The 27,901-nt window shown below is 38.8% G+C and overlaps 1 protein-coding gene across 1 annotated transcript; it reads left to right on the top strand.

Annotated features, from left to right (window-relative positions):
• The first annotated feature begins 796 nt into the window (after positions 1-796).
• On the top strand, positions 797-27,830 carry COPB2 (COPI coat complex subunit beta 2). Its single transcript, XM_060242168.1, has 22 exons — positions 797-961; positions 2,844-2,981; positions 4,605-4,691; positions 5,630-5,756; positions 6,412-6,560; positions 7,020-7,166; positions 7,405-7,504; positions 7,985-8,127; positions 8,332-8,531; positions 8,697-8,807; positions 9,149-9,237; positions 9,322-9,428; positions 9,626-9,769; positions 11,302-11,432; positions 13,769-13,976; positions 14,442-14,552; positions 14,875-15,089; positions 24,555-24,647; positions 24,728-24,908; positions 25,037-25,105; positions 26,318-26,413; positions 27,565-27,830. Exons 1-22 carry the CDS (start codon positions 959-961, stop codon positions 27,655-27,657), a joined length of 2,742 nt encoding a protein of 913 aa, XP_060098151.1. The 5' UTR covers positions 797-958; the 3' UTR covers positions 27,658-27,830.
• Positions 27,831-27,901: the final 71 nt, after the last annotated feature.

Raw genomic sequence — 27,901 nt, 5'->3', positions numbered from 1 at the left:
ATATGAATTCATGAGGATCCGTGCTTTGGAAGCCAGTTTTTGCACTGCTGAGGCGCCACGAATTCGTGGAGGCATGATTTTTGTGGTCCTGCCTATAGTCTAAGACAGAATCTACAGGATTAAAGTGGTTTGATTTCATTTCAATGTAAAAATCATATGAATTCATGAAGATCCGTGTAGATCCGACTTTTACCCAGACCCATGGAAACCTAAAGTCAGAGGCAGATAAAAGGAAGATAGGGTTGCCAACTCCAGGTTAGAAAATTCCTAGGGATTTAAGGGGTGGGGCCTGGGGAGGGTGAGGTTTGAGAGGGTGGGATCTCAGACAAATACAATGCCATTTCCTCCCGGGGAACTACTGTTGCCCATCTCCATGTGAGGGCTGAAGATCACTCAGTATTACAACAGTTCTCCAGATGGCAAAGATTGAGGTAGGGAGGGAGTGAATGCTTTCAGTTGGGTGGGTAGGAAGACAAGGGTGAGGGGAACTCACCCAGATCCTCTCTCTAGAGCCTGTTGTATTTTTTCTCCACAACCGGCCTTATTCCTAGTTTTAAATAAATGCAATGTTTTAAGCAAGAATTTGTGTGCGTGCTTCCCCCTTTAACTCCGAGACAGAGAGAGACCTGAAAACACGCAGATTCCCAATTACTGCTATAAGCAAATTAATAATAATCAGGGACTCCTCCGCGCCTCCCGGGAGCAGCACTTTCACCCAGCTAAAGAAAGGGGAAAGCGTCGGACACGGTAACGAGGAACTTCCGTCCCTTCTTCTAACGCTAGTAACGTCTTTGGTTTCTCTGTGGTCTGGGACGTGGAAATCGCTGGCCTCGAGATTCTCGCTATGCCCTCGAGCTCTCGCGGGAACTTCAGAGTCGGAAGCTCCACGTCGGTGAATTGGTGCTGGAGCAATTCTGGGATCCTCCAGTGGCTGCAGCCCTGAGAGGGAGTCGAAACCATGGTGAGTTGGGGGCCCTAAAGGCTGGAGCGTGGGTGTTTCTCGTGAGGAGGGAAACGCTTGATCCTTCCTCGTGGGCATTGGGGATGGAGCAGATGCTGAGGAAGGACCGAGGCCTGTCATGAATCGGAGGGGGGGGGGGCGGGATTGGGGAGAAAACCGCACCGTTTTTTGTCTCCCAAAGCGCTGGAGTTTGTCTTGTTCTTTCTTACTGTCGCTGCTCTTCCAGGTCGTTTTTAGTCCTTTTTAATGTACAGCGAAGTTGCTTCATAGCAGGCAGAGAGATAGCTGTGATAATCCGATGAAATTGAGATAGAAAGGTTGTGATCAAAACCAAACATCTTTATTGTGGCAGATACTTATGTGAGCCATGAATTGAGAAAGAGCTATCAGTCTGTCCTCTCTGTGTCTGGGTCAAGCCCGTCCATATTATGAAGTGCACAATCAATGTATTATGTTTCATAAAATCATATGAAACTCACAAACACCTCTAGGGTCATCTAGTCCAACCCCCTGCACAATGCAGGAAACTCACAAACACCTCCCCATAAATTCACAGGTGTTTCATGGGGCCGGGGGGGGGGGGGTTTGAAACTGTAAAATAATCTCTCCTCCCCACCTGCTCCTCTGTTGTTTCATGCTCCTGATGAAGTGGGCTCTAATTCATGAATGCTGCAATACATTTATCATTCTTTGGGTGCTTGTGCTGCAGAGTTTTTCTTTGTGTGAAGGTCTTTGGATTGGAAAATCCTTTGCCTGTTTTATGCATCAAATGAGTAAAGCTATTGTCCATGCAAACGATGGCCATTTCAAAAAATTACTTATTATGTACCACTTATTTGTTTAGAAAAAAAATTATGTTGTCTATTTAGAGATCTGCTTGAGCCGGCTCTGTCTATTTTACTAGGTGCAATACAGTATAGCAGAGGTGGGATGACTTAAATCTGACTGGTCTGTTAAAAGTAAAATCTCTGTGGTTTTCTGACACATTTAAATATGACAGGCAAGAGAGCATACTTCTGAAGGATAATTTGTGTTAGATAATCCTAAACATACACGTTTACTTACAATGAGAGCATCATTCCAAGGTTCACTGGCTTCAGCATTCTTTACAAGAATCTCAGTAACTGGTAGACACTGGCTAACCCACTGGAAGTCTGCAGGTGTGCTCTCTAGCTTTCTGCCTCCCATTTCTGTGCAGATCACAAGTGACAGGAACACTAATCTGAGGGTTCACAATTAACTTCTTTGTAGAGCCATTTGGGGTGAGGAGCTGATTTCTATTTCTGAAATTTCTTCCAGAAATTTCAGAGTTTCTGGTTCTTTTAAGTTTTGCCAGCAACAGTTCTCCAGTGTTTTTTACTTGAGATTCTTTAACTGGAGGCAACCCAGAGCCCAAGTCTGTGGTCTTCCAGTGCCATAAAGATTCTCATGTTCTTCCTGTAGCTCTTCTGCTAATTATTTCTGTTCTTGCATGCCTACCACAACTTGGGTTGAGTACAGGGCATGGGGTGCAGGACTACTGTGCTATTCTCAGTGGAAATTAAAAGAATCAGCCTGTATCCCTAACTCCTCTGTAGGATTTTTTCTAAGCTTCTGTATATAAAAATTGTTCACATCCAGCATCATTCTTTATCCATTGAACATAGCTGATCTGTGAGAATGCGTTTGTTATGCATAAAAATAATGTTCTAGTAGTGATAAACTGGAGTTATTCTGAGTATGAACTAGACTAGATCGGTGGACCATTCTAGACAGTGCCAATAAGAAGATATGCAGATAGAGGCTAGCGAGATGCATGTACCTTATATAAAAATTATACTTCTTAAAACGTAAAGTGTCTCATTCAGTTTAATTACACTCTTAATCTCTTTTTCTGTTTTAGCCTCTTCGACTTGATATAAAGCGTAAACTAACAGCTCGATCTGACCGAGTGAAGAGTGTGGACTTGCATCCCACAGAGCCATGGATGTTGGCTAGTCTTTACAATGGCAGTGTCTGTGTTTGGAACCATGAAACACAGGTAAGTGTTTGATATAAAATAGGGTAGGAGCTGTAGCTCAGTGGAGTAGCTTCTGGTTTACATGCAGAAGATCCCAGCTTCAGTCCCTGGCGTTTGTAGTTTAAAAAGGACCAGGTAGTGGGTGATATTAATTTGTAATTCTGGAGAGCTGCTACCAGTCTGAGTAGACATTATTGAGGTTGATATTATAAAAAGAAATCCATCCTCATGTTACAATAAGCACCCAGATATACACTCATTTCATCAAAGTCTTCCTCAGGAATATTTCTATTTTCTATTATCAGCCTCTTGTTACAATTCAGTGTTTATACTAGAAGCAAGCCAGTCCTGAATCTCTTCTCTAAAACATGTGAAAGCCTTCTGAATTTGGCTGCCAAAATGCTCTCTGAAAGCTTCTTTACTTTCTTCAGAATTATCATCCTGGAATAAACCGTGGTTATTAAAACGAGACACAACATGGAGCTGAATGGAAGTGAATAATTTTAGAAAATATTAAGTATTATTAAAAACATACCTCTCAATGCTACTTCAGTCTTTGTATTGGGAGCAAGCCAGTCCTGAACCTCTTCTCTAACCAGATGCAAAAGTCTTCTGAATTTTGCTGGCAAAATGTTCTCTCTATACCACTTTATTGTTTATATTAGGGACTAAATTCAGTTTCCCCACCCCCAATAGCTGATCATACTTCTGACAGCTAGCACATAGTGCATAATGCATAGTTGGTCCTAATCTAGCAAGCATTGTGTGCATGGAAGCCTGCTTTCACAGATATTATGACTCCTGGTTGCATCTGGAGTGTCTGAGTGCTTCTATAGTTCTGCAAAACGTGTTAAATTGAATTTTCAAGATTTTATCAATGGAATGGGGTGGTAGTAAAAAGGAAAATGTTCAGTAAAATGGAATTGTTCAAGAGAGCTCTTTTTGAAAAGGGACAGTATTGTAATGTCCATGTCTATCATTTAGACAACTACACTGTTCTTATTTCATTGTTCCTTAATTTTGTAATCCAATTTTATTGCACTCTTTGTATGTATTATATTGGTTTTCATTCTTATTTTGAATCCACAATGAGACTCAATGAGAAAGGTGTGTATTAATGAAGTAAATAAATGAATAGAACAGATCTTAGGCTTATGTGTTTGCCACTCTCCAGTTGCATTGCAATACACTTCCTTCCTGCTTTGAGGCAAATCATAACTCCAGAATTGAATAACATGGATTGACGGTCATTTCTAGTTCTGATTTCACAGGCAATGATCAAGTACGGTATGTCTCAAAACAGGAAAGGAATTGCAGTGTATGAAAAGGAAGAGGAAGGAGTTTAAGCCTAACACCTGCTTTTATCACACTAAATAATGATTTGACATCATGGGTGACATGAGTTTTAATGTTAGAAACCTTTACAGAAACTTTTACAGCTTGATCCTAAAAAGAGTTGCAACCTTCTAAGCCTGTTGACTTTGGTAGACTAGTGTGTAACTGCTTAGGATTTTATTGTTATATACTATGTTATATAAACATAGATGCCTTTTGATTCTGGCAAGTGTGGGGAGGGAAACTGAAGACATTTAAAAAGTCATTTTGCATGAGTATGAATTAAAGTAAAATCTAAACTATTTTCAGACACTAGTGAAGACCTTTGAAGTATGTGATCTGCCGGTCAGAGCAGCTAAATTTGTGGCAAGGAAGAACTGGGTTGTTACAGGAGCTGTAAGTTGTCAGTTTTTTTCATCATGTAGTTTGTAACTATATTGCAATTTTGAAGCTAGTGATCACTGAAAGGCGTGTATATTTGGATATTTGCTTCACTACTGGTCTTTCAGAGCATTGAATTATCAAACTGTTTTAATATAATATAAATTTGGGGATGGTCAATGAGGTTAAAAGTGATGCAATACAAAACATGGGAAAGACCCCCTCAATACATTTAAGGTAGCACAGCATGATGATTATGAGGTGATGATAACCATCATCAAGTATTTGAAGGGCTGTCATATAGAGGATAGTGCAGAATTGTTTTCTGTTGCCCCAGAAGGTCAGATAATAGCCAACAGATTGAAAATAAATCAAAAGAGTTTCTGGCTCTACATTAGGATGAACATCCTGAGTGTTAGAGCGGTTCCTCAGTGGACCAGGCTTCCTCAGGAACTCCTTCTTTGGAGTTTTTAAACAGAGGCTAGATGGCAGCAGTGCTGATTCTGTGAATTTAGGCAGATCATGAGAGGAATGGCAGGAAGGGTTGCATCAGTGTTTAGTTCTTGTGGCCTTTTCTTACACGCCCTGGGGAATGCTGATCACTACTTTGGGGTCAGGAAGCAATTTTCTCCAGGCCAGTTTGGCGAGAGATCCTGGAGGTTTGGGGGTGTTCATCCTCCAATCATCTGGGCATAGAGTAGGGGTCACAGGGTATGGGGGGGTGAGGTATTTGTGAATTTCCTGCATTGTGCAGGGGGTTGGACTGAAGGACTATGATTAAAGATGGAATATGTCAATTTCTTGTCTGTACCCATTGCATTGAAAAATACGCAGAGGTACTGAGTCATCTTTCTTTAAAAGAACAAAGACCATTTTTGGAGTTGCGAGTGCTGTGTAAATGCTCATTCCATGTATACAGAGAAAAATTTTAACTGGGTTTTGCTCTTCCATAGGATGACATGCAAATCAGAGTTTTCAACTACAACACTTTAGAAAGAGTTCACATGTTTGAAGCACACTCAGATTACATCCGCTGTATTGCTGTGCATCCTACACAGTCTTTCATTCTAACCAGCAGTGGTATGACTTCAGCTTCTTAGTTGTACTATTATCTTTTTTTCATGTAGCCTTTTGTAGTTTTGTAGTGGGAGGGGGCTGAACATGACTTGCTAGGTGATAGCCTCTGGCTTAGGTCCTACTAACAGAGCAACAGTTGAAGACGTGAGCTTCCCTACTACAAATTCCCTGCTGTTGTGTGGTGTTCATCCTGAAAACATGCCCCTGGTATTGGACACAAGGAACAGTGTGTGTGGGAGGGGGCAAAGGGCAAGGGGGGGGGCGGCTTTGAATGTTCTTCAGTGGGATTACCTCTAAGAGGAAGAAAAGGAGAGCTGTCAGATCTTTTTTCCAAAGCATTTGGGCGTGACTTGTTTGGATCCCATGTGTCTAGCTGAAGGATACAGTCAGGGTGTTAAAGTACCAGCATGAATTATTTTTCATTGGGAAGATGAAAAATCTTTTCAAAAGGTGATGTTGCCAAGAATTCTTTAAGAAGCATAGAAACTGAATAAGAATTAAACCTTTGAGTTGCATAGAACTGTTCAGGCTGAATGCTCTCTCTCACACACACATTCCATTATTTTGTCACTAAATTTACTGTGTTGTGTAACTAATAGGCTTAAGATGCTTATGAAGTAAGTAATGAATTATTTATTATACTTTTCTCCCCTTCTAGATGATATGCTTATTAAGCTCTGGGACTGGGACAAAAAATGGTCCTGTTCTCAAGTGTTTGAAGGACACACTCATTACGTAATGCAGATTGTCATAAACCCTAAGGACAATAACCAGTTTGCTAGTGCCTCGTTGGACAGGACGATCAAGGTACGGTGATCTCTTGGTGGAATATGGAGTGTTCCTTTTGTACTGTACATTGCTGTAGGGTATAGGCAAATTAGCAGCCTCCGGTAGTAAAGAGAAAGTGGTGTGGACTGCGGTTTATGCTTTTTTAAACACTTTGGCTAGGGGTTTCTTGGCAGAAGAGGGTGGTCCTAATGTGTCCACTACGAGAGTTTATGCATATGTTATGATTGCCAGGGGAGTTTTGCTTAAAGTACTGTGATAGCCTTAGAGTTCACAACTGCTTACCATGTGGATAGCTGTCATGTCTTTGTTTTCTGTATTAATTGTATGATGTTAGCAAGCAGCTGTATGTGTACTATGTTTTCCCCTAATTCTCAATTTTTGAAGAAAAGTGTTCAAAGGTTTTTTTTGTGTGTGTGTGCATGCTTATAAAGATATGATAACAGTTCTTAAGCATAATCAATTTTGTGTTCTTACAAGGTTTGGCAACTTGGTTCTTCTTCACCCAACTTCACTTTGGAAGGCCATGAGAAGGGAGTAAATTGTATTGATTATTATAGTGGAGGAGATAAACCTTACCTGATTTCTGGAGCAGATGACCGCCTTGTTAAGATTTGGGACTATCAGGTATGTCCTGTCCTGCTGTTCCTAAAACATTTTTGTTTACCATGAAATAGATGAATGGGACTGTTGGAGGAGAAGCTAAATGAAAATTGTTGCAAACATACTTAAAGATTTATTGTTCCTGGATGTAGGTGACTGTGCTTTTGTAATTCTGCTTGTCCCATTTTTATGTTTACACGTATTTGGTAAAAATAACACAGACTGTTTAATCTTTATCAGCATGTTCATTTTCCTTCCCCAGAATAAGACCTGTGTGCAAACTTTGGAAGGTCATGCACAAAATGTGTCCTGTGTTAGCTTCCACCCAGAGCTTCCCATAATCATCACTGGCTCTGAAGACGGTAAATTGAGGTTTCATATTAATCTATAAACCACAAGAACTAGTTGTTTATTATTTTGTTTTTGGTGATCATGTTGACAACAGTTAGAGCTTTGCCATAAAGCAGTTTGTTTCATTTCTTTCAAATGCTTGTAAATTACTACATCTAATAACAAAATTTTGGTGCAAATGCCATAGGCATCTTGGACATAGTTGGCTGCCTTTGTTGCCATTCCTAGAGTAAAAGCAAATTGTCTGTCATTCTACTGAGTTTTGGTTCTTCCCCTTCTAGTCTAAATCTCAGCATTTCTTTTCCTGGACAGTTCTGCAACTCAAGGCTGCTGGTCATTTTTGCATCTTGAGTCTTTTTCTGCCCTAGATGGTTCACTTAAAAAAGAAGTTATGTAAAAGGCATCTAAATAATACTGTGTGTAATATTCCTGTTGGGGCTGAATTCAAATTTATGTGATTTTTCTCACTATCCTTTTCTCACTTTGCATAGGAACTGTTCGTATCTGGCATTCAAGCACGTATCGTCTGGAAAGCACACTGAACTATGGCATGGAGCGGGTGTGGTGTGTAGCAAGCCTGAGAGGATCCAATAATGTGGCTCTGGGGTATGATGAAGGAAGCATTATTGTTAAGGTAGCTATTCTTGTAAAGAACATGCTGCTTGTCCACTAGTTGAATATTTATACACATGTGAGAAACCAGAAGCTGTGTTTGGTAACTGCATGAGGGGCCTAAACATGAATTGCAAACATTGCAAGTTTTATGTAAATCATTGTATTTGATATACAGGGAATTGTGTGTTTACTTAAGCTCGCTTTGTTGGTCTGTTCTAATTAGCTTGGCCGGGAAGAGCCTGCCATGTCCATGGATGCTAATGGAAAAATTATTTGGGCTAAGCACTCAGAAATTCAGCAGGCTAACCTGAAGGCAATGGGAGACACTGAAATTAAAGATGGGGAGAGACTGCCTCTTGCTGTGAAAGATATGGGCAGCTGTGAAATATATCCTCAGACAATTCAGCACAATCCTAATGGACGGTAAGGAATTTCTTCTTCTGTTGATAATGCTTAATCCCTCTTAAATTATCTTTAAGGCTAGAGATATTTTGATTGTGCTTGTGTGTGTTTTCCTTGTAAGTGCTTCTTTAATGCTTTTTGCATATTTAATTTACTGCTGTTTTTTTTCAAAACCCCCTTTCCCAGGTTTGTAGTAGTATGTGGAGATGGCGAATACATCATTTACACAGCTATGGCACTGAGAAACAAGAGCTTTGGTTCTGCTCAGGAGTTTGCATGGGCACATGATTCTTCAGAGTAAGTGGTGTAGCCTTGGGCTTCCCTAATGTTCAAATGTTTTGTATTAACCACTTTAAAAATTGATATTGAAAGATGGTTAACAATATAGTAAGCAAATAAAAAATTAATGGGCATGTGTAGTCTGAGCATTAGTCAGGGCATTGTAGTCTGAGCATTATGTTGGGGCAATTCAGGTGATCTCTAATCTTCCTTTCCTGGGTCTTGGAAGATGGTGATAGTGGGAAATCAAGTAAACCCTACTATGGAGGCAGGCTGTATAGTCTTTGTGTTTGTGCCAAGTTTTGATCCTGGCTGACCAGGAACTTTATTTAAAATGAATTATGTTGTTTTATACATAGGTATGCAATCAGGGAAAGCAACAGCAGTGTCAAGATATTTAAAAACTTCAAAGAGAAGAAATCTTTTAAGCCTGACTTCGGAGCAGAAGGCATGTTACGAATTTTATCCCAGTGCTGATATTTGCTATCTTGGGCATTGTTTTTGAGAAGTGCTAAGTTTATACTCTTTGCAGGTATCTACGGTGGGTTCTTACTGGGTGTTCGATCCGTCAATGGCTTGGCATTTTATGACTGGGAAAATACAGAACTGATACGCAGAATTGAAATCCAGCCCAAACATGTGAGTTTTATTCTTTATGATGCTTTATAAAACAACAATCTCTTTTACAATTTATATTTCTTTGGAGTAAAATAGAAGTTTTTCAGTAATTGCTGCTGAAACTACTGTTCTTTCAGTGTATTAAAAGGCTAATATACTTTTGCAGCCTATATCTTTAAAGTCTATATCTTTAAAGGCTTTTACTTGTTTCTCTGTAGATTTTCTGGTCTGACTCTGGTGAACTCGTTTGTATAGCCACAGAAGAATCATTCTTCATTCTAAAATATCTTTCTGAGAAAGTTGCAGCAGCTCAGGAGACACATGAAGGAGTCACTGAAGATGGCATTGAAGATGCCTTTGAGGTAACTAAACTTGATGATCTCTAAGTAATAAGGGTCTGATCCCTTTTCTTGTAGATATTGGCAATAGTGACAAACCTTAAAGATACCTACTGAAAGGCATGTTTTGTGTTTCTTGTATCATAATGCTGCTTCAGTCAGAATCTGTGAGACTGACTCTGAAGATCAGCTGTTAGGCATATACAGTAATAGTCATAAACATGCATTTTGTAAAGATCTGTGGCTTTATATAAATGTGAGTTGCTTGCAGTGTTACTGAATATAGCAAGTAGTATAGTAGAAGAGGAGAGACCAAGGTTTAAATCACCACTCTTTCAGGTTGTTTATTGGGTGACTTTAGATAGACTTTGAAGCAGGTTGCTTTTGCTCAGCCTATCCTACTTGATGTGCCCTTGTTCTGGGGAATAAAATGGAAAGAGGGGGCACATGTCATGTATTCCATTTGATGTTTCATAGAGGAAGATGGGATCAAAATCAAGTATTTTGGAAGTTTGCAGAAGGGAAACAGAGGGGGAAAGGTCATTCCCTTTGGTATACCTAGAGCATTTGTCTCCTGGCATCTCACCTCTCCACTATTGGTTAGCCATTCTATAGCTTAGTGGGAAAGGGAGTCTTTTACACTGGCCTATGTCCTAGTTAGGGACAGCCATTCCATGGGAGAAAGAAGATAAAAAGCCAGGCCTCTTCTGCTTGTGTCTGATATGTCTGTCTGTTAGTTGCCTTCAGTGTTCCCTCTAAGCTGAGCTAGCTCACAGATTTTTAGCCTCCAGCTCACACATTTTTGTCTTAGCTCCGGAAGGATGACCCCAGAGCACACTAATTTATGCAGTAGCTTACAGTTTTAATGCCAGTAGCTCACAAAGTAGAATTTTTGCTCACAAGACTCTGAAGCTTAGAGGGAACATTGGTTGCCTTGTATTCATGAAAAAATGAAGTTGGGATATAAATACAATTATAACAAGTGGGGGACTTGCAAGACTTGCAGAGCGGGGAAATTTCTTCCTAAAGCCCTTCGTTTCTCTGCTCTTCCAATTGCTATTCTCCTTTCTCCTTCAGTTTGCTGCTTTCTCTGCTCCACTGGCAGCTGTGTTCATCCTTTCAGCCTTCCCTCAGTTCCTAGGCAACCCCATAATTCTGACCATGATCTTGTGAGATTTTTGCAAGATCTTAAATGTCATTGTCCATTTTGGGGGATTTTTGTGCAAACCTAGGGTTTCCATACGTTTCCTAAGGATACTAAAGCTTACCTCTCTCTTTTTGTTGATTTAATCTCTGCTTTAAAAGAAAATAATTTAAAGTTGGTAGGTTTTTCTATATCTGACCAAACCTCCACTATGTTAGCTACCAGTGCCATCCTAAGCAGAGTTACACTCTTCTAAGCCTGTGGACTGAACTGGAAGGATATAACTGTGCTTAGGATGGCACCATGAGCCTGCTAAGTGACCTTCTGTACTCCTGTTTGTTCCTTTGTTTTTGATTGATCCAATCCAATTGGATATTTAAGATTATAATGGGGAAAAAATTATTCCTCCCAGGTCCTTGGTGAAATTCAGGAGATTGTGAAAACAGGATTATGGGTGGGTGACTGTTTTATTTATACCAGTTCGGTGAACAGGCTGAACTACTATGTTGGAGGAGAAATTGTCACCATTGCACATTTGGACAGGTGAGTTGTGGTTTTACTCTCCTTTCTCCATGGCCAGCTTGTTCTACTGAGGTGTCTTCTTTTGCTTGTGCTGAAGAGAGAGTGAGAAGAAAGTAGAGGTCACATTTATTTAAAACATTTATTAGCCACCTTTCTATACTGTGGAACTCAATTCAGTATGGATAAAATTACAATTTAGGACTTCCAATAAATTATTCAAACACAGTCCTAAATAAAACAGCTGCCTCCAGAGATTGGAAGTGCACCTCTCTGGGAATGTTTCATAATTGTGGAACAAAGGCCTCCCCTTCACAATACTGCTGGCTGTCTCAGAGCAGGTTTCTGCAGCAGGAAGCATAGGCATCATTTCTGTCACTCACTCATGTGTGTGTGTGTCTCTCTCCCCCCTCTCTCCTCCCCCTCCCTCCCAGCAGGAGGTAGATTAGTCTCAGCCGTCTTACTCTCACCTAACCTGCAGACCTCATGCTGGGGAAGAAATCAAGATGACAGCAAAGGAACCACAGGCTTCCCACTGCCAAAGCCTGCTCTGAGCCAGCCATTAGTGCTGACTTGGAGTCTCCCATCAAAATGCTTGTGGCTCAACAGTGGGAAAGCCCAAGTACCCTTTACTTCCTTTGCTGTCATTCTGCTCTCTCTCCCCCAGCATGAGGCCTACATAGCCCAAGTGACAGTATGATAGATAAGACTGCTCTGCCTCGTGCCAGGAAGACAGAAAGTAGCAAGGGACGGAAATGGTGCTTATGCTTCCTTCTGCTGAAACCAGCCAACAGTATTATGAAACCTGTCTTCACAAGTGAGGGGGATCCTACAGTGGCCTCTACTGTCTTCTTTCTCTCTCCCCAGCATGAGGCAGACACAGAGCAGGCAGCTCCTGCAGATGCTGGTCAGTTCCAAGCAAGAGAAAAGGCTCTGCAGAGAAAAGACAGGCACTTCACCCATCCTTCCCTTGTTGAGCTTGCTGGTAGTACTGTGAACTTCAGACAATCACATGTTTGCAAGATGCATTCTTTGTCTTCAGTCCCAGGGAGTCTTACCTGAGAACAAAGTGTGGCTTCCTTTTGAATAAGCAAATGGGCAAGATCAGCAACTGCCCTTACATGCACTTTCTCTGTATTGGCATCCACATCCGATAGAATGGCCTGCCTGAGGAGGTCAGGAAGGTTCCCATGCTCCTGGCATCTGCAAACTATATAAAACAGATTTTTATAAAGGCAGTAGGGCTGCACCATGCTCTACATTATTTAGTATGTTATGATTAAAACTTTGCTTTGTTCAATTCACAGTTCCTTTTCAAATTTCTGCAATCCTAGTCCTATTACATTGCTTATTAGACATATCATCCTATTGAATTGCATTGATCTATGTTGTGTAATCCACCTTCAGTCTTCGTGGAAAGGCAAACTATAAAAACATAACAATAGCTGAATAAAAATAAGATGATACGTCTATTAATCTTAAATGGTTTACAAGGTAGGGGGTTTTGAATTTGGTGGCTTCTAAAGCCATCTGGACCTACCTGTCTAATGGGAGAAAGGAAAGTTAGGAAAACTTCATCATTGATATGGGTCCAAGATTAAACTAGCAGATCTCATTTTAAAGTACAACTTTTTGGTGGTGATTATATCAAGGTTGTAGAGATGTAAGGGTTCTGTGTATGAAAGTGGATCAAGATGTGCATTGGAATGAGGTTGTGGAATGGGGCATAGCACTGTATGCTAACCCATAGAATAAAGCTCCTACAAGTAGTAAACTTTGCAGAGAGAGGGGTTCTAACCATTTGCAATGCTATAGTTCAGCTTCTGTTTTTTTAGTATGGAGTCTAATAATGAGTTTCAGAGAACTTGAAGACTGGCCTGCTGTCTTGTGTCATAAGTCTGACTTGCAAGCCCTGCCCCTTGTTCCAGATGCACAAAGCTGACTAAGGTTCACTAGTAGTGTGGGAGGAACTTTGATTTATATGTAGAGAAAGAGAATGCATCTTCAACTGTATACTAGATTGAGGTGCTCTGATGACGGTTGTAAACATGGCTGTATGCAAGCCACAGAGTGAGTACTACTAGTGTAGAACATGTTGAGCAGTGCAACAAACAGTGTTTATGCCAGAGATGGTTAGTAATATGTCTGTGGCTGAAGCAGTATCCCTTCAGGGCTTGTGTTTTATTTCTCTGTTAGCTGCTGTAGTGTATGCTTGATAGAGCAGCACAAAGCTCCACATCATCCTATATACTTTGAAGAATATACTGTATCAGACCAGTCAGATAATTTCCTGAGCTTGACTTGCTTCAATAATTTATCTGATTATAGAAATTAATCTCTTTCTCTTCTTTTATTTAAAGGACAATGTATTTACTAGGGTACATTCCCAAAGACAACAGGCTTTACCTGGGTGACAAAGAATTAAACATAGTGAGTTACTCCTTGCTAGTCTCAGTGCTAGAGTATCAGACTGCTGTGATGAGGAGAGATTTCAGTATGGCTGACAAAGTTCTTCCCACAATTCCAAAGGAACAGAGGACCAGAGTTGCACACTTCCTTGAGAAGCAGGTAAAAACACTTGTTGTGATCTGAACATATGAAACTGCCTTATATTGAATCAGACCCTCGGTCCATCAAAGTCAGTATTGTCTACTCAGACTGGCAGCGGCTCTCTAGGGTCTCAAGCTGAGGTTTTTCACGCCTATTTGCCTGGACCATTTTTAGTTGGAGGTGCCAGGGATTGAACCTGGGACCTTCTGCTTACCAAGCAGATGCTCTACCACTGAGCCACTGTCCTTCCCTATAAAACCTTTCTTATGAAATCTGGTTGGATGCTAATATCAGAAATGATTAAATATATCTGCAAATTAGACTTACAAATGCACATGTATATTTATAGTTTTCGGAACAAGACTGAGAGTATGGATTTGGGACTAGACAACTGGAAACATACTGATGCTTCAGAGCTACTTCTTGATTATTAAGAAAATTCTTCCATTGGTGTGATTTACTGTTGTTCGTTGAAAAATCCAGGGTTTCAAGCAGCAAGCTCTTGCAGTGTCTACAGATCCTGAACATCGCTTTGAGCTCGCTCTTCAGCTTGGAGAACTCAAGATTGCTTATCAGCTTGCTGTGGAAGCCGAGGTAAGCTATCATGTTATAAACAAAAGAGGAGTTCATTTTAAGGTGAAGAAGAGTGAATCTGTATGATGGAAGTTGAGTTCTGGATGCACATGAGCACAATGAATGCCTGGGCAACTTTACTGCAGGCTTTGAGCTGAAGTCAGGAAGGAACTTTGGAAGGATAAGTTTGAAATATTGATCTACCCCATGATTAGCTGTAAATAACCTTAACTGAGTATGATTTTTTTTTTAAAAAGGAAGTTGAAATGTGTGGTTTTCCCCTCCCTTCTGATTCAGTATGTGATACACACTTCAAAGGTTGAATTTTTTTCTATCTACACAGTCGGAGCAGAAGTGGAAGCAGCTTGCTGAGCTTGCCATCAGTAAATGCCAGTTTGGCCTTGCCCAGGAATGCCTGCACAATGCACAAGACTATGGTGGTTTACTGCTTTTAGCCACGGCTTCAGGAAATATCAGCATGGTGAACAAACTAGCTGAAGGAGCAGAAAAAGATGGGAAGAACAATGTAGCATTTATGAGCTACTTCCTGCAAGGAAGGTCAGTAGCAGATAGTCTAGTGTACACAGTTGTCTTCCTCTCTGTAAATATTCCTGCTTCAAACCTTAGTCCTAATGTCAGGCCATCATCTCTGTGTGAAGTGATGGGAGTGCTCAGGTGTCAGGCTCAGATGTGTCCCATTTTCATTTGGGGGGTTATCAACTAACAAAACTTCTTGGTGGCTTCAGCCAATCCCTATTATGTATTAGCTGATACTTAGCTGAAAACTCTGATGTAGTATTTTTGAATGGCTGTGAAGATACTGGACTGGATCCAAAGCTGCCTCTTTTTATTTTTTGGCCTCTAAAAAGGTTGTGTTGCAGATTATGAGCCTTTCTTCGATAAGACATATTTGTATTTGTGTGTGGGGGGGAGGAATGGCTGGATCCCACCCATGTCCTTTGCCTTAAATCTTTTATGCCATCCCTGTGCCTGAGCTCTTTTTGCTTCAGAATCATGGCATTACTTTAGGCTCAGGGTATATGTCAGGGGTAGCCAAACTGCAGCTCGGGAGCCACATGTTGCTCTTTCACACATATTGTGTGGCTCTCAAAGCCTCCACTGCTCTGTCAGCCTGCTTGGAGAGAAGGTATTTGTCTTTTTAAATCACTTCTCAAAATCAAGCCACCTGATCACTTGAAGAATGTATTTAAAGTTAAAGCTGCTTTCCACCCCTCCTGCCCTCCCCTTCCTCCATTTGTTTGCCTTCCTTCCTTCCTTGTCTTGTGTGTTGGAAATATATATATTTGTTTTGTATGTCCTTCGCAGTGTTTTAAAGTACCAGTCATTATAGGGTTAACACTGTGCCTGATTCCCTATTGTCTGCATGTCCTAGGAAGACGATACTGACTGCTGTCAATCAAGGTCTGGAAGTGGGAGACTTCTGGGGGTTGGAGAATGGCGAGCTGAACTGCTTCTCTGTAGGGGAGCAGACTGGAACTTCTATTCAGGGTAGAAAAAGGCAATTCAATGCCTACTGCCTACTTTTCTCAGTCAGAGATTAGTCCAAGACATGCTTGAAAAATTGTGAGATTTACTTTGGCTTAAAGGGAGTCCTGGGGGGCACTCCTTTGAGGCGTTGAAGGGTCTCTGGAAACGAGTTGCATTCCAGCGTCTATAGAAGTTTACAGAGTCATTCAATTGACTTAAGCTTATCAAGATCCAAACCTTCTTTGATTCTACTGAACATCTAAATTTATGCAAGACCGGATAACCACAGCAAAAGGTACAGATCGTTATCTTTCATTCCAGGACTAATAAGAACTGTAAAAATTAAAATTTAAAAGGTGAAAGACTGAATATAGAAGCTATTGATCAAGAAGGGGTGAAATTGGGATTGTAAAATACTAAAAGACAGTGTCAAAAAGGGAAAAGAACATAATTGTTTTGAATACTTGCGGTTGCGGTTGGAAAGCCTCATTGTCATAGAGCTGCAGTTTTAACAGACGACACAGGAAGTACATCACGAGTATCGCGAGGTCTTTCTACCAGCGAGAACGGGATTCGGTGGCAAGAAAAGCAGGAAGTATTCAGTGAAGAAGGGAAAACTGGGAGTCAGACAGCCTACTCTAGGACTGAGAAATCATAGAAAAACTTTGGCGGCCATTACAAGAAGGTCAGAATTTAAAAGTTATTTAAAAGGGTTTGTAGAATCTTTCGGGATCAAGTGCCGTGTTCTACTGGAGAAAGTTTTCCTTCCAGACGTTTCGTTCTCAGCTGTGGAGAACATCCTCATGCACAGCAGCCAAGAAGGTCTGAGCGCCTGCTCCGGCTGCAACGCCACTGAGGATGTTCTCCGCAGCTGAGAACGAAACGTCTGGAAGGAAAACTTTCTCCAGTAGAACACGGCACTTGATCCCGAAAGATTCTACAAACCCTAATGATGTTACCAGCCGTGAAAACCTGAAATCTTTATTTAAAAGGATTTGAGACATTGAAAATTAGTGGAACTGGTGAATTTGAACATTGTAAGGTAAATACTATTGGACATTATTGTTAAAACTACTTTGGAAGCCTCCAGAAAAAAGTGGAAAAAAGTTTAAAAGGGGACATAAAAGTTGCGATCGCCATTTTGAAAAAAATATAAACTTTAAAAATTTATATCTGAGCTTAGGCTCTAGGGACGGCAATTTTGGCCTTATTGAAAAAAGCAAAATTTATTCTTTAAAACCCGATAGTTGGATTTTAATTTGGTGAGGTCAACTTTTTCAGCATTTGTACATGTCAGACCATAAGCCAATACGTACTAGGGCTTCTTCACTGGAGAAGATGCAAGGGCAATTGGATGCAATGGAAGCAATGGAAGCAAGGATGATGAAAGGGATGATAGAGCTAATAACTGCCTTCAAAAAGGAAATTAGAAAGGACATTGAAGATTTGAAAAAAGATAGAGGTTCTCAGAAATGAAACTGTGGTAACATCTAAGAAAGTGCAAGAAGTGGAGGGGAGAGTGAAAGCACATGATTCCACCTTGAAAAAAATACAAGAAAAAGTGGTAATACATGACTGCAAACTGATGGAAACTCCGATATGTCTGAGAGGAGTACCTGAAGACAAACAAACTGACTTAAAGGAATATATAATAAAAATTATTGCGGAATTCTTGGAGGAAGAAGGTACTAGGAACATGTATGACTATGTGTACAGAGTTAACTCATTCTATGCCAAAAAGAATAATCTACCAAGAGATGTGGTTATAAAGTTTATGACAAAAGAAATGGTGGGGAAGATCATAAATAAAATTTTTGGGAAAACACTGACAGTTGAAGGAGCTGCCAAGACAAGTGTTAACTGACAGAAGGACATACAAAAAATTGACAAAAAAATTACGAGATAACGAAATAAGGTATAGGTGGATACTACCAGAAGGTGTGAGTTTTGAACTGCAAGGGAAAAGGATCACAATCGCAAATACACAAGAACTGAGTAGGTTTTATGAAGAACATAAAGAATTTGAACCATGATGGATTACAAATTATTACCTTGGAATGTAAATGGCCTAAATTCACCACAAAAAAGAAAGGCAATTTTTCATTGGATTAAAAAGCAAAACTGTAATATAATATGTTTGCAAGAAGTACACATCAAACAAAAGGATTACAAATTTTTATGGAATAAACAATTGGGGCTTGAATTTTTTTCACTGGCTGAGCAGAAGAAAAGAGGAGTGATTTTTATATCAAGCAAGAATTGGACCCAAAATTGATTTTTAAGGACAATAATGGGAGTTATGTAGCGGTGGAAATAATAATAAATGGGGGGGGAGTTGCTATTGGGACTGTATGCACCAAATGGAGCAAAAGATATATTTTTAAAGACATTACACAACAATTGGATAATGTGACATATGAACAAATTATGGTAATAGGGGACTTTAATGGAACAATTAAGAATGCATTGGATAGATCCGGGGGGGGGGGAAGTAATAAAGAAGGGAAATTGCTAAAGTCCTTTTTTGAATTAGTTAAGCAAGAAAATCTGGAAGATATATGGAGGAAGTTCAACCCTGAAGTGCCAGGTTATACCTTTTTTTCAGCGAGACATACTTTTTCAAGAATTGACATGTTATGGGGTACAAAAGACGTAGGTCTTATTACAAAGAAAAGAGATCTTACCTAAAGTAGGAGCAAATCATAATCTATTATTGTGGTCAACTAAGTCGACCAAAAAGGTGAGAAGATGGAGGTTAAATGACGATTTACTACAAAATAAAGAAATAGTGGCATCTCTAGAGAAAGATACTAAAGCTTTCTTCCAAATAAATGATAAGGAGGATATTGAATTTCAAACGGTTTGGGATACGTATAAAGCAGTAATGAGAGGGATATTGATTACACTGAATAATAAAGATTAAAGAGCAAAGGAAAAACAATTGTTGAACATTCAGAATGAAATAAAGAAAAAAGAGGGGGAGCTGAGGAAGAGACCTGGGGAAAAGAAAATTATGGGGGAAATTACAGTACTTCAAAGACAAATGAGACATTTGTTAAATAAAGAATTGGAATGGAATCTGAAAAGATTGCAGCAGAAATCTTTTGAAGGAGCAAATAAACCTGGAAAATATTTGGCTTGGCAATTGAAAAAAAAAGAGAGAAAACAAAATTATTAACCAAATAGTAGTTGGTGGTAAAGAGATTGTGGATCAAGAAGGAATGAAAAGAGAATTTTTTAAATATTATGCCAAATTGTTTAAAGGCTTTAAGATAAACAAAGAGAAAATGGAAATATATTTGCAAAAAATTAAAATAGCTCCCTTAACAGAAAATATGGAAAAAGTTCTGAATGAACCAATTGAAAAAATAGAAATTGAAGCGGCAATTAATTCAATGAAAACAGGAAAAGCACCTGGTCCAGATGGATATACAGCAAAAAATTTTAAAACCCTTAAAGAGGAGTTAACACCGAAGCTTCAAAAACTGATGAATATTATAAGACTGCAGGGGAAAATACCAAATACATGGAAGGAAGCAGTAATTACGCTGATTCCAAAAGAGGATAGAGATGTCACGAATGTAAAAAACTACAGACCAATTTCATTGTTAAATAATGACTATAACGATTTAAATAATATTTGATTAACTTTATTAAGGAGGAACAAGCAGGATTTCTTCCCAATAGACAAATTAGGGACAATTTAAGAACTGTTGTAAATATTGTAGAATATTATGAAAGACATCCAGAAAAAGAAGTTGCTTTATTTTTTGTGGACACAGAGAAAGCTTTTGATAATTTAAACTGGGACTTTATGTTTGCAGTGATGGAAAAAATGGAATTGGGGGGAAAGCTTTATAAGAATGGTGAAAGCACTATATACTGAACAGTATGCAAAACTCTGCATAAATGCGGATCTTACAGAGGATATGAAAATTAGTAAGGGAACAAGACAAGGTTGCCCTCTTTTTCCATTGTTTATGATGACTCTTGAAGTTTTATTGACACAAATTCAAGAAGATAAAGAAATAGAAGGTTTGAAACTAAAAGGCTTTACTTATAAATACAGAGCATTTGCAGATGATGTAGTGTTTATAAATGAAAATCCTATACAAGTAACGCCACTATTACTAGGTAAGATACAAGAATATGGAGAAATGGCAGGATTTTATATCAATAAAGAGAAGTCAAGATTTTTATGCAAAAATATGTAAGGGAGTAAACAAAAAGAATTGCAGGAGTTGACGGGATGTGAAGTTACCTCTAAAGTAAAATATCTGGGTGTGTAGATTACAATGAAAAATATTGATTTAAATAAAAACAACTATGAAAAGCTATGGCATAAAATGAATGAAGATATGGTAAAATGGAATAAACTTAAGTTGTCATTGCTTGGAAGAATAGCTGCAATAAAAATGAATATCTTACCAAGAATCATGTATTTGTTCCAAACTATTCCGATAGTGAAAGACAATAAACAATTCAGTAAATGGCAAAGAAAAATTTCAGAGTTTGTATGGGTGGGGAAGAAACCAAGAATTAAAATGAAAATTTTAACAGATGCAAAAGAAAGAGGAGGATTTCAACTACCAGATTTAAAGTTACACCATGAAGCAGTATGTCTAGTATGGATAAAAGATTGGGTGACATTGTTGAATAGAAAACTTTTAGTATTGGAAGGTCATGGAAATAAATTTGGTTGGCACACTTATATGTACTGTCGGAAGAAAAAGATGGATAGTTTTTTCTCTCATCGCTATATAAGAAGTAATTTGTTGAATATGTGGATGAAGTACAGAAAATATGGAGATGATAGGAAACCGTTGTGGCTAGTGCCAGCAGAAATAATTAAAATATCGGCGGAGATGGGTGAAGCAAGATGGTTGTCATATAATCAATTATTAAAAATACAAGGTGGCAAGACAGAGTTGAAAACAGCTGAAGAATTGAATAATAAGTATGACTGGTTCCAAATGCAACAAATAAAGAGCTTAGTGGAAAATGATATTAAAAATGAAGGAATAAGGAAAATGCAAACTGAACTAGAAAATGTTCTGCTTGGAGATAATGAAAAGTTGATTTCAAAACTATATACACTATTACTGAAATGGTCTACTGAAGATGAAGTAGTAAAATCTCAAATGATAAAATGGGCAATTAATGTTAATAAAGAAATACAGATGGAAACATGGGAATACTTGTGGAAGAACTCTATGAAAATTTCGACATGTTTTAATATCAAAGAAAACAGTTATAAAATGATGTACAGGTGGTATATCACTCCGAAAAAGTTAGCAAAAATGAACAATAAGATGCCAGATGTTGGAACTGTAAAAAGCATGAAGGTTCTTTCTACCATATGTGGTGGACTTGTGAAAGAGCGAAACAGTTTTGGCAAATGATTCGACAAGAAATCTCTAGAATCCTGAGATATGAACTTAAGAGAACCCCAGAGACTTTCCTATTGGGATTACAAATGGAAAAATTTCCGAAAGAAGGTAGAACTGTAATTTGGTACTTCCTTTCAGCTGCTAGGACATTATATGCGCAGTTATGGAAGCAAGATAAAATACCAGAAAAATGGGATTGGATTGTAAAAGTTATGTCATGGAGTGAAATGGATAAACTTACAAGAATCTTGAAAGACTATGATGTAGAGGGATTTAAAAGGGATTGGGATAAATTCAGAAGATATATAGAAAAAGTATGGAAAGTAAAAGGACATTGGATGATTTTTGGGAATACCACTTAGGTTTTTAGGAGAAAAAAGATGAACTATAATAACCGGGTGGGATTTTATAAAGTATTAAGAAATGTGTGTGTTTATTTCTTTGCAAAATGATATCTATCTATCTATCTATCTATCTATCTATCTATCTATCTATCTATCTATATATATATATATATATATATATTTCCTTTTTTTAAAGATTGTTTTAAATTTAAAGTTACCTTTTGATATTAGAATTTTAGGTAATTGGTACCGGCGGAAGTCAAGATTTAGGGAGAGGGGAGGAGGGGAAAGTGTAATGTATGGGGAAGATAGTGTTTATTAATATTTTATTAGTATTAGATATAATTACCATATATTACCAAATAAAATTGTTTAACCAAAGGTCTGGAAGTGGGAAAACCTGTTTTGTCTGTTTGGTCAGTTAGTCAGGTGACTTCCTTTGTTCAGGCAGAGAGGTCAAGAAGAAAGAGGAAGTAGCCTCCATTAAGCACATGATCTTCTAGTGTAAGCATGATGCATTCTAGATTACCTAAAGGCCTGTGGGCTGAAGCTGTAAATACAGCAGTGTATATTCACAATAGAATACCTTCAAAGATAACAGGTTTGGTTTGGCAAGAAGCCAGGACTTAAGCATATCAAAACTTTTGGAGCAAAAGCCTATGCATACGTTCCTAGAGAAAATAGAGGGAAACTTGATGCAAGGACTGAGATTGGATTCGTAGCAGGATACCCCTCAGTGGGAAAAGGCTACAGAGTCTATGACCCAAAGCTGAATAAGACTAAACTTTGTAATGTTGTATTTGTGAATGACAGTAATTTGCCTAAAGCACCCTGTGCACCTGAATCTGATCCTGAGGTTACTAATGATGCTTCTGAAGACTGGTGTACCTGGTTACCTGTAGTGACCACCGGTGAACTGGCAAGTCTACCTTCTGAAGACTACTGAACCAGAAGGGGAAACGGGGACCACACCGCAGGGAGTGACAGAACCTCCATTCTTTTTAAGACGATCAGAAAGGAGCACAAAAGGGCAACCACCACAGAAATATGGATACTGTGAGATCTGTAGAGACTGTGAAACCTAAAGAGGAACCCAAGAGCTGGAAACAAGTGTGTGATTTACTTAATGAAGAAAAGGAGAAATGGATTCAAGCAATGGAACAAGAGACACTATCCATTTATGAAAAAGATGTATGGACTCTTACAAAGCTACCTGCGGGAAGAAAGCCTGTTGGATGCAAATGGGTCTACAAAATAAAATACAAAGATGGTGGAACTGTAAACTTGTACAAAGCAAGGCTAGTAGCCAAAGGATATGCACAAGAATTTGGAACTGATTATTCTGAGACTTTTGCACCAGTTATCAATACTGACTTCTGTCAATCAAGGTCTAGAAGCGGGAAAACCTGTTTTGTCTGTTTGGTCAGTTAGGTGACTTCCTTTGTTCAGGCAGAGAGGTCAAGAAGGAGGAAGTAGCCTCCATTAAGCACATCATCTTCTAGTGTGAGGATGTAGTTCTATAGTGTTTGTTATTTTCACTTCCCAGTACCCTTTCCCCGTAGTAATGTTTTTGCTTTTTCATGTTAAATGCCTCTCAATTATTATTTGATCCAGTGATCCATCACACAGTTTGAGATAAAGAAATAGAATTTGAGACAGAATTCCCTAACGTTGTGGCTCTCAAACATTTGACATTTATTCTATGTGGCTCTTACATTAAGCAAGTTTGGCCACCCCTGATATGTTATGTACCATCTAGGTCAGGGGTGTCAAACTCATTTGTTATGAGGGCCAGATCTGACATAAATGAGAATTTGTTGGGCTGGGCCATGCATGTACCTATTTAAGATTAGGTAGCAGAGATATAAACTTTTTAAAGGATACAAACACAACTAAAGATTTTTTTTAAAAAAAAAAACCCTTAAAATAAAACATGCTTAAAATATTAGCACTTTGTTGGTCTTAAAGGTGGTTTCTTTGTATCGCTCCCATGGGATCCAGGGAACTGGGCAGTGGAAGCTCTGGCTCTTTCCTTCCTTCCCCAGGGGATCAGGACAGTAAGGAGCTTCAACCAACAGAGAAAACTGAGGTTTTGCTCTGTACCTCCTGTACAATTGAGCATGCCTTGCAAAGCAAGCTGAGGTGCAGAAAACGAGAAAAGGAGAAGGAATACACAAGAGCTTGGGGGCCTGATTCGGCCCCCGGGCCGCATGTTTCACACCCCTGATCTAGGTGGTAACCCTGTAAATTAATGAACTGTAACAATTTTGCACTTTGTGTATTGTTTTATCGTTTGTTGTGAGCCGCCCTGAGCCATTTTATGGGAAGGGCGGGATATAAGTCATAGAATAAATAAATAAATAAATAAACTCCAAAATTCCTATTATTGCCCACTTTGCTCAGGTCTTGCACACTGAAAGCTGTGATTTCCTTTATTGAGTCCATCCATTTCATGTTGAGTCTCCCTCTTTTCCTGCTGCCTTCAACTTTTCCTAGCTTTGATTCCTCTTTCCGAGTAACTCATTTTATCATGATGTGACCAAAAATACAACAGTCTCAGTTTGACTTAGCTTCTAGGGAGAGTTCTACGTGTTTGATTTGATCTAGAACCAGCTTTCTTCCAACACTACATTTCAAATGAGTTTTCTTCCCATCGGCTTTCTTCACTTAGGGTATTCAATAATTACACCACCATGTCTGTAAATTATATCACATTCATTGTCTTAGTACACATTATGCTGCTAAAAACTACAAAAAATTAACAGATGAGTCAACAAATGCCCTCTAATTTATTTTTGTAGGCTTGACTGTTGTCTTGATCTCTTGATTAAAACCGGACGCTTACCAGAAGCTGCTTTCTTAGCACGAACGTATTTGCCAAGCCAGGTCTCAAGGTAACTATCTGAAGTGTGTTTAGAAGTAGTAATTTGATGGCAACTAAGTTACTTACAGCAGATGTGTGTTCCATCAACAGGGTTGTGAAACTGTGGAGAGAAAATCTCTCTAAAGTGAACCAGAAAGCTGCTGAATCCCTGGCTGATCCCACAGAATATGAAAACTTGTTCCCTGGATTAAAGGAAGCTTTCATTGCTGAAGAATACATCAAGCAAACACATTCTGATTTGCGGCCTTCCAGTGAATATCCACTTTTCACTGTAAGTGGTAGCAAGTTGGGAACAAATGCATATGAAATCAGTCAGATAACAAAAAATCAAGAGCTGGGCTGAATTAGATTTACAGCAAGAGTTTCTGCGCATGTAACAGTTTCATCTTTTTTTGGTAGCCCAACGAAGAGAGAAACATACTGGAAGAAGCCAAAGGCTTTACACCACAAATACAGGCAGCATCACAGGTCAGTGTTAATGAAATTCTGGGATAACATCTCTGCTGCATATTCCAAATCATAGCAAACAAAGTAGACCATGACTTTTATGTAGTTGTAAAAACATTTCTCAAATGGCTTGCTTGTCATGTCTGCATTTGAGATTCACTTTGTTCTAATTTTGTTGCTTTTCTATATACTTTACCTTTGAAACTGTCTTGAATGGCAGTGTAAATCATTGTGTCAAATGAATATGTAATAGTGCCTTTTTGTGTCATTTTATACAAATATTATAAAGCTTGCCTGATTCCTGTAGTTTCAATAAATCACCTGCCAACTTGAACATTGCTCTACTTCTCTCTTTTGAGTTGCTGCAAGCACTCTGAAATAGCACTAAGCAGTGACTCTAAAAACATCACTTAAATACCTTTTCCTACAAAGTCAATTTAACCAGTCTTGTAAATCTCAGATCTTCTGTAAATAATGCAATTGGCAGTGTTGCATCCCTGAATTAAACAGCTGGTTTAATAGGGTTATAAACTCCATGTGGAATTTGTAGATGGAAAGGGGGAGACCCTAAACAATACAGGCATAGTGAAATACAGCACAGCTTTCTAAGATACGTTGAGAAATGTAAAGTTGGCACATTGAGTATGCTGTGCTTAAGAATATTCAGCTGCTTGCCTTAACTGCTCCAGAGGAGGAGGATGTAGGCAATGTGAACGTGATCATATAGTTTCAAAAGTTGATATGGCCTTGGTTTGCAGTTACTGAAAAACTTACTAAATCCACATGTGCTGTTTCTTGGGTTTTCTTAGAACACAGTACGTATATCTTTATAACATGTTGCACAATAAAAGTGAAAACTGAGCCCATCTTAACTGATGGTAAGACTAATGTGAACAAGTTCCTTCAGAGGGAATAAGCTAAAGGATTCAAGGAAGTGAGAGGGAGGATTCCTCTTGTGATCAGGAACACCATTCTGCCCATCAAGGGGTAGAGTTATTCAAGAATGGTAAATGAAGCTACAGAAGCAAGTGACAGGCAGGGATAGATTAGGGAAATTGGACAGTCTCCATTCTGAGCCTTTTGTATGGAAGTATTATTGCTTAGTTGCATATCGGCTGTGTCTTTCATAACCTGTATGTTGTAGGCATATACCCAAACTTCGAATGGTGGTCCACCTTTTCCTTAGTTAGACCCATCAAGCATTTTAAAGCCTTTTATTTTTTTCATCATAAGGAATCTGAAGAGGAAGAACTAGTTCCAACTTCTAAGCCTGTGCTAGTGCCTCCAATTGCAGAAATGGACCCAATTGCAACAATAAAAGATGAAAAGGTAAAAACTTGTGCACCAAACCGAAAAGCTTCATCCAGTTGGGAGGCTCCTGTTCTACCAAACATCTGTCTTTCCATTCTTTCACGTTCTCTTTGGCAGTTTCAGAACTGCAAAGAATGATGGCATACAGTAATAAATGGTTTTGATCATTTCACATGGGGGAATCACAAAAGGTTAGCTCATCCTTGGACTTTTGTTTAACTCTAGAGTGATAGTGAAATGTATATACATAACCACATTCTGCGAGCAATAGTAGGTGGTGTAAAAATTTAGTTAAGAACTTTCAGAAGTGTGCAGTTTAAATGACTACATGCACTTAAGGATTTTTTTTTTGTAATATACAAACTTAATACACTTTTGTATGCTGCTGAGAGTATGACACATGAGAGTTAACCTGGGATACATGACATTTGCGTGAATGTACTAATTTTAAACACTGAACGTCTTTCAACCCCTTGCCTTTTTTTATCCTAGTCATAAAGCTACCCCAAACCCCACAATTCTAAAAATTCACTCATAATTGCTGTTATACTAGAACCAGAGAGACAAACTGGAATGATTAGCCATTCCTGTTTTCAGATTTTGGTTATTTTAATACAGTCCTAGTAGGATTCAGCATATAATATCTACGTATCAGAGTGTAGCTTAATTCTTGAAGGAGCTGATGGTGATAGCAGTGAAATAAGTATACTGACTCCCCATATGTCAAACTACCCCGATTGTATGCAACAAGCCTAACCTGTAATCTCACTTACTTGCTTAAAATGCTGCTTTCACACAATATATTAATATTAGCTACACCATTCTTAATTTTCTTGCAAGCTAACTGTATTACTAATCCTTATCCAGTTGCTTAATTTCCTATAACCAAAGTATAAATACCTTCTGGCTTTATTTTGGAATGCTAATTATACTTACTATTTGTACAGTCTATAAAGCTGCTTTAATTACCACTCTAAGTTGTGTGTTAATGTCATCTACTTAAGATGGTGGTAGCAAACAGATTTCAGCTTTTCCACTCTGCAGAGAATAAGGCGGCAAATGAAGAAGGCTTCTTTCTTGATACAAGTTAGCAGGAGTAAAGCTCTACAATTATGATACAGAATGCTGTGCTAAGTATTAGGCATCTAACTCTGAACTTCCTGCTTTAGGCCCTATTGGAACTGGATGAAGATTTGGATAACTTAGACCTGGAGGATATTGATACTACCGATATTAATTTGGATGAAGAGATGTCCGACTGAGTCTTCTTTAAAATGACCAAATTTCTTATAAAACTGCTTCTCCCTACACTCGTATTCATTTTTATACTTAAGTTGGGCAAACTAGGTAGGAACAGACATGTAAAGTAAATAAAATAATCCTTTTTCTGTCGATGTTGCAAACTCTTGTTCCCAAATAAATGTCTTTACAGTTCTGCCTCCTTTTCAATGTCTTGACTACTAAGTATTGTACCTCCAAAATTATTATTTTAATGAAAAAGGTAGA

Source organism: Heteronotia binoei, chromosome 6 (genome assembly GCF_032191835.1).
Source record: "Heteronotia binoei isolate CCM8104 ecotype False Entrance Well chromosome 6, APGP_CSIRO_Hbin_v1, whole genome shotgun sequence".
In the NCBI taxonomy this organism is placed as follows: Eukaryota; Metazoa; Chordata; class Lepidosauria; order Squamata; family Gekkonidae; genus Heteronotia; species Heteronotia binoei.
The sequence above is the reverse complement of the archived record's forward strand: the minus strand, read 5'-3'. Positions and strand labels throughout refer to the sequence as shown.

Coding starts and splice junctions, on each gene's coding strand:
- COPB2 (XM_060242168.1), top strand. Junction 9,429..9,625: donor TTGAAATCCAGCCCAAACAT/GTGAGTTTTATT, acceptor GTTTCTCTGTAG/ATTTTCTGGTCTGACTCTGG. Junction 25,106..26,317: donor AAATACAGGCAGCATCACAG/GTCAGTGTTAAT, acceptor TTTCATCATAAG/GAATCTGAAGAGGAAGAACT.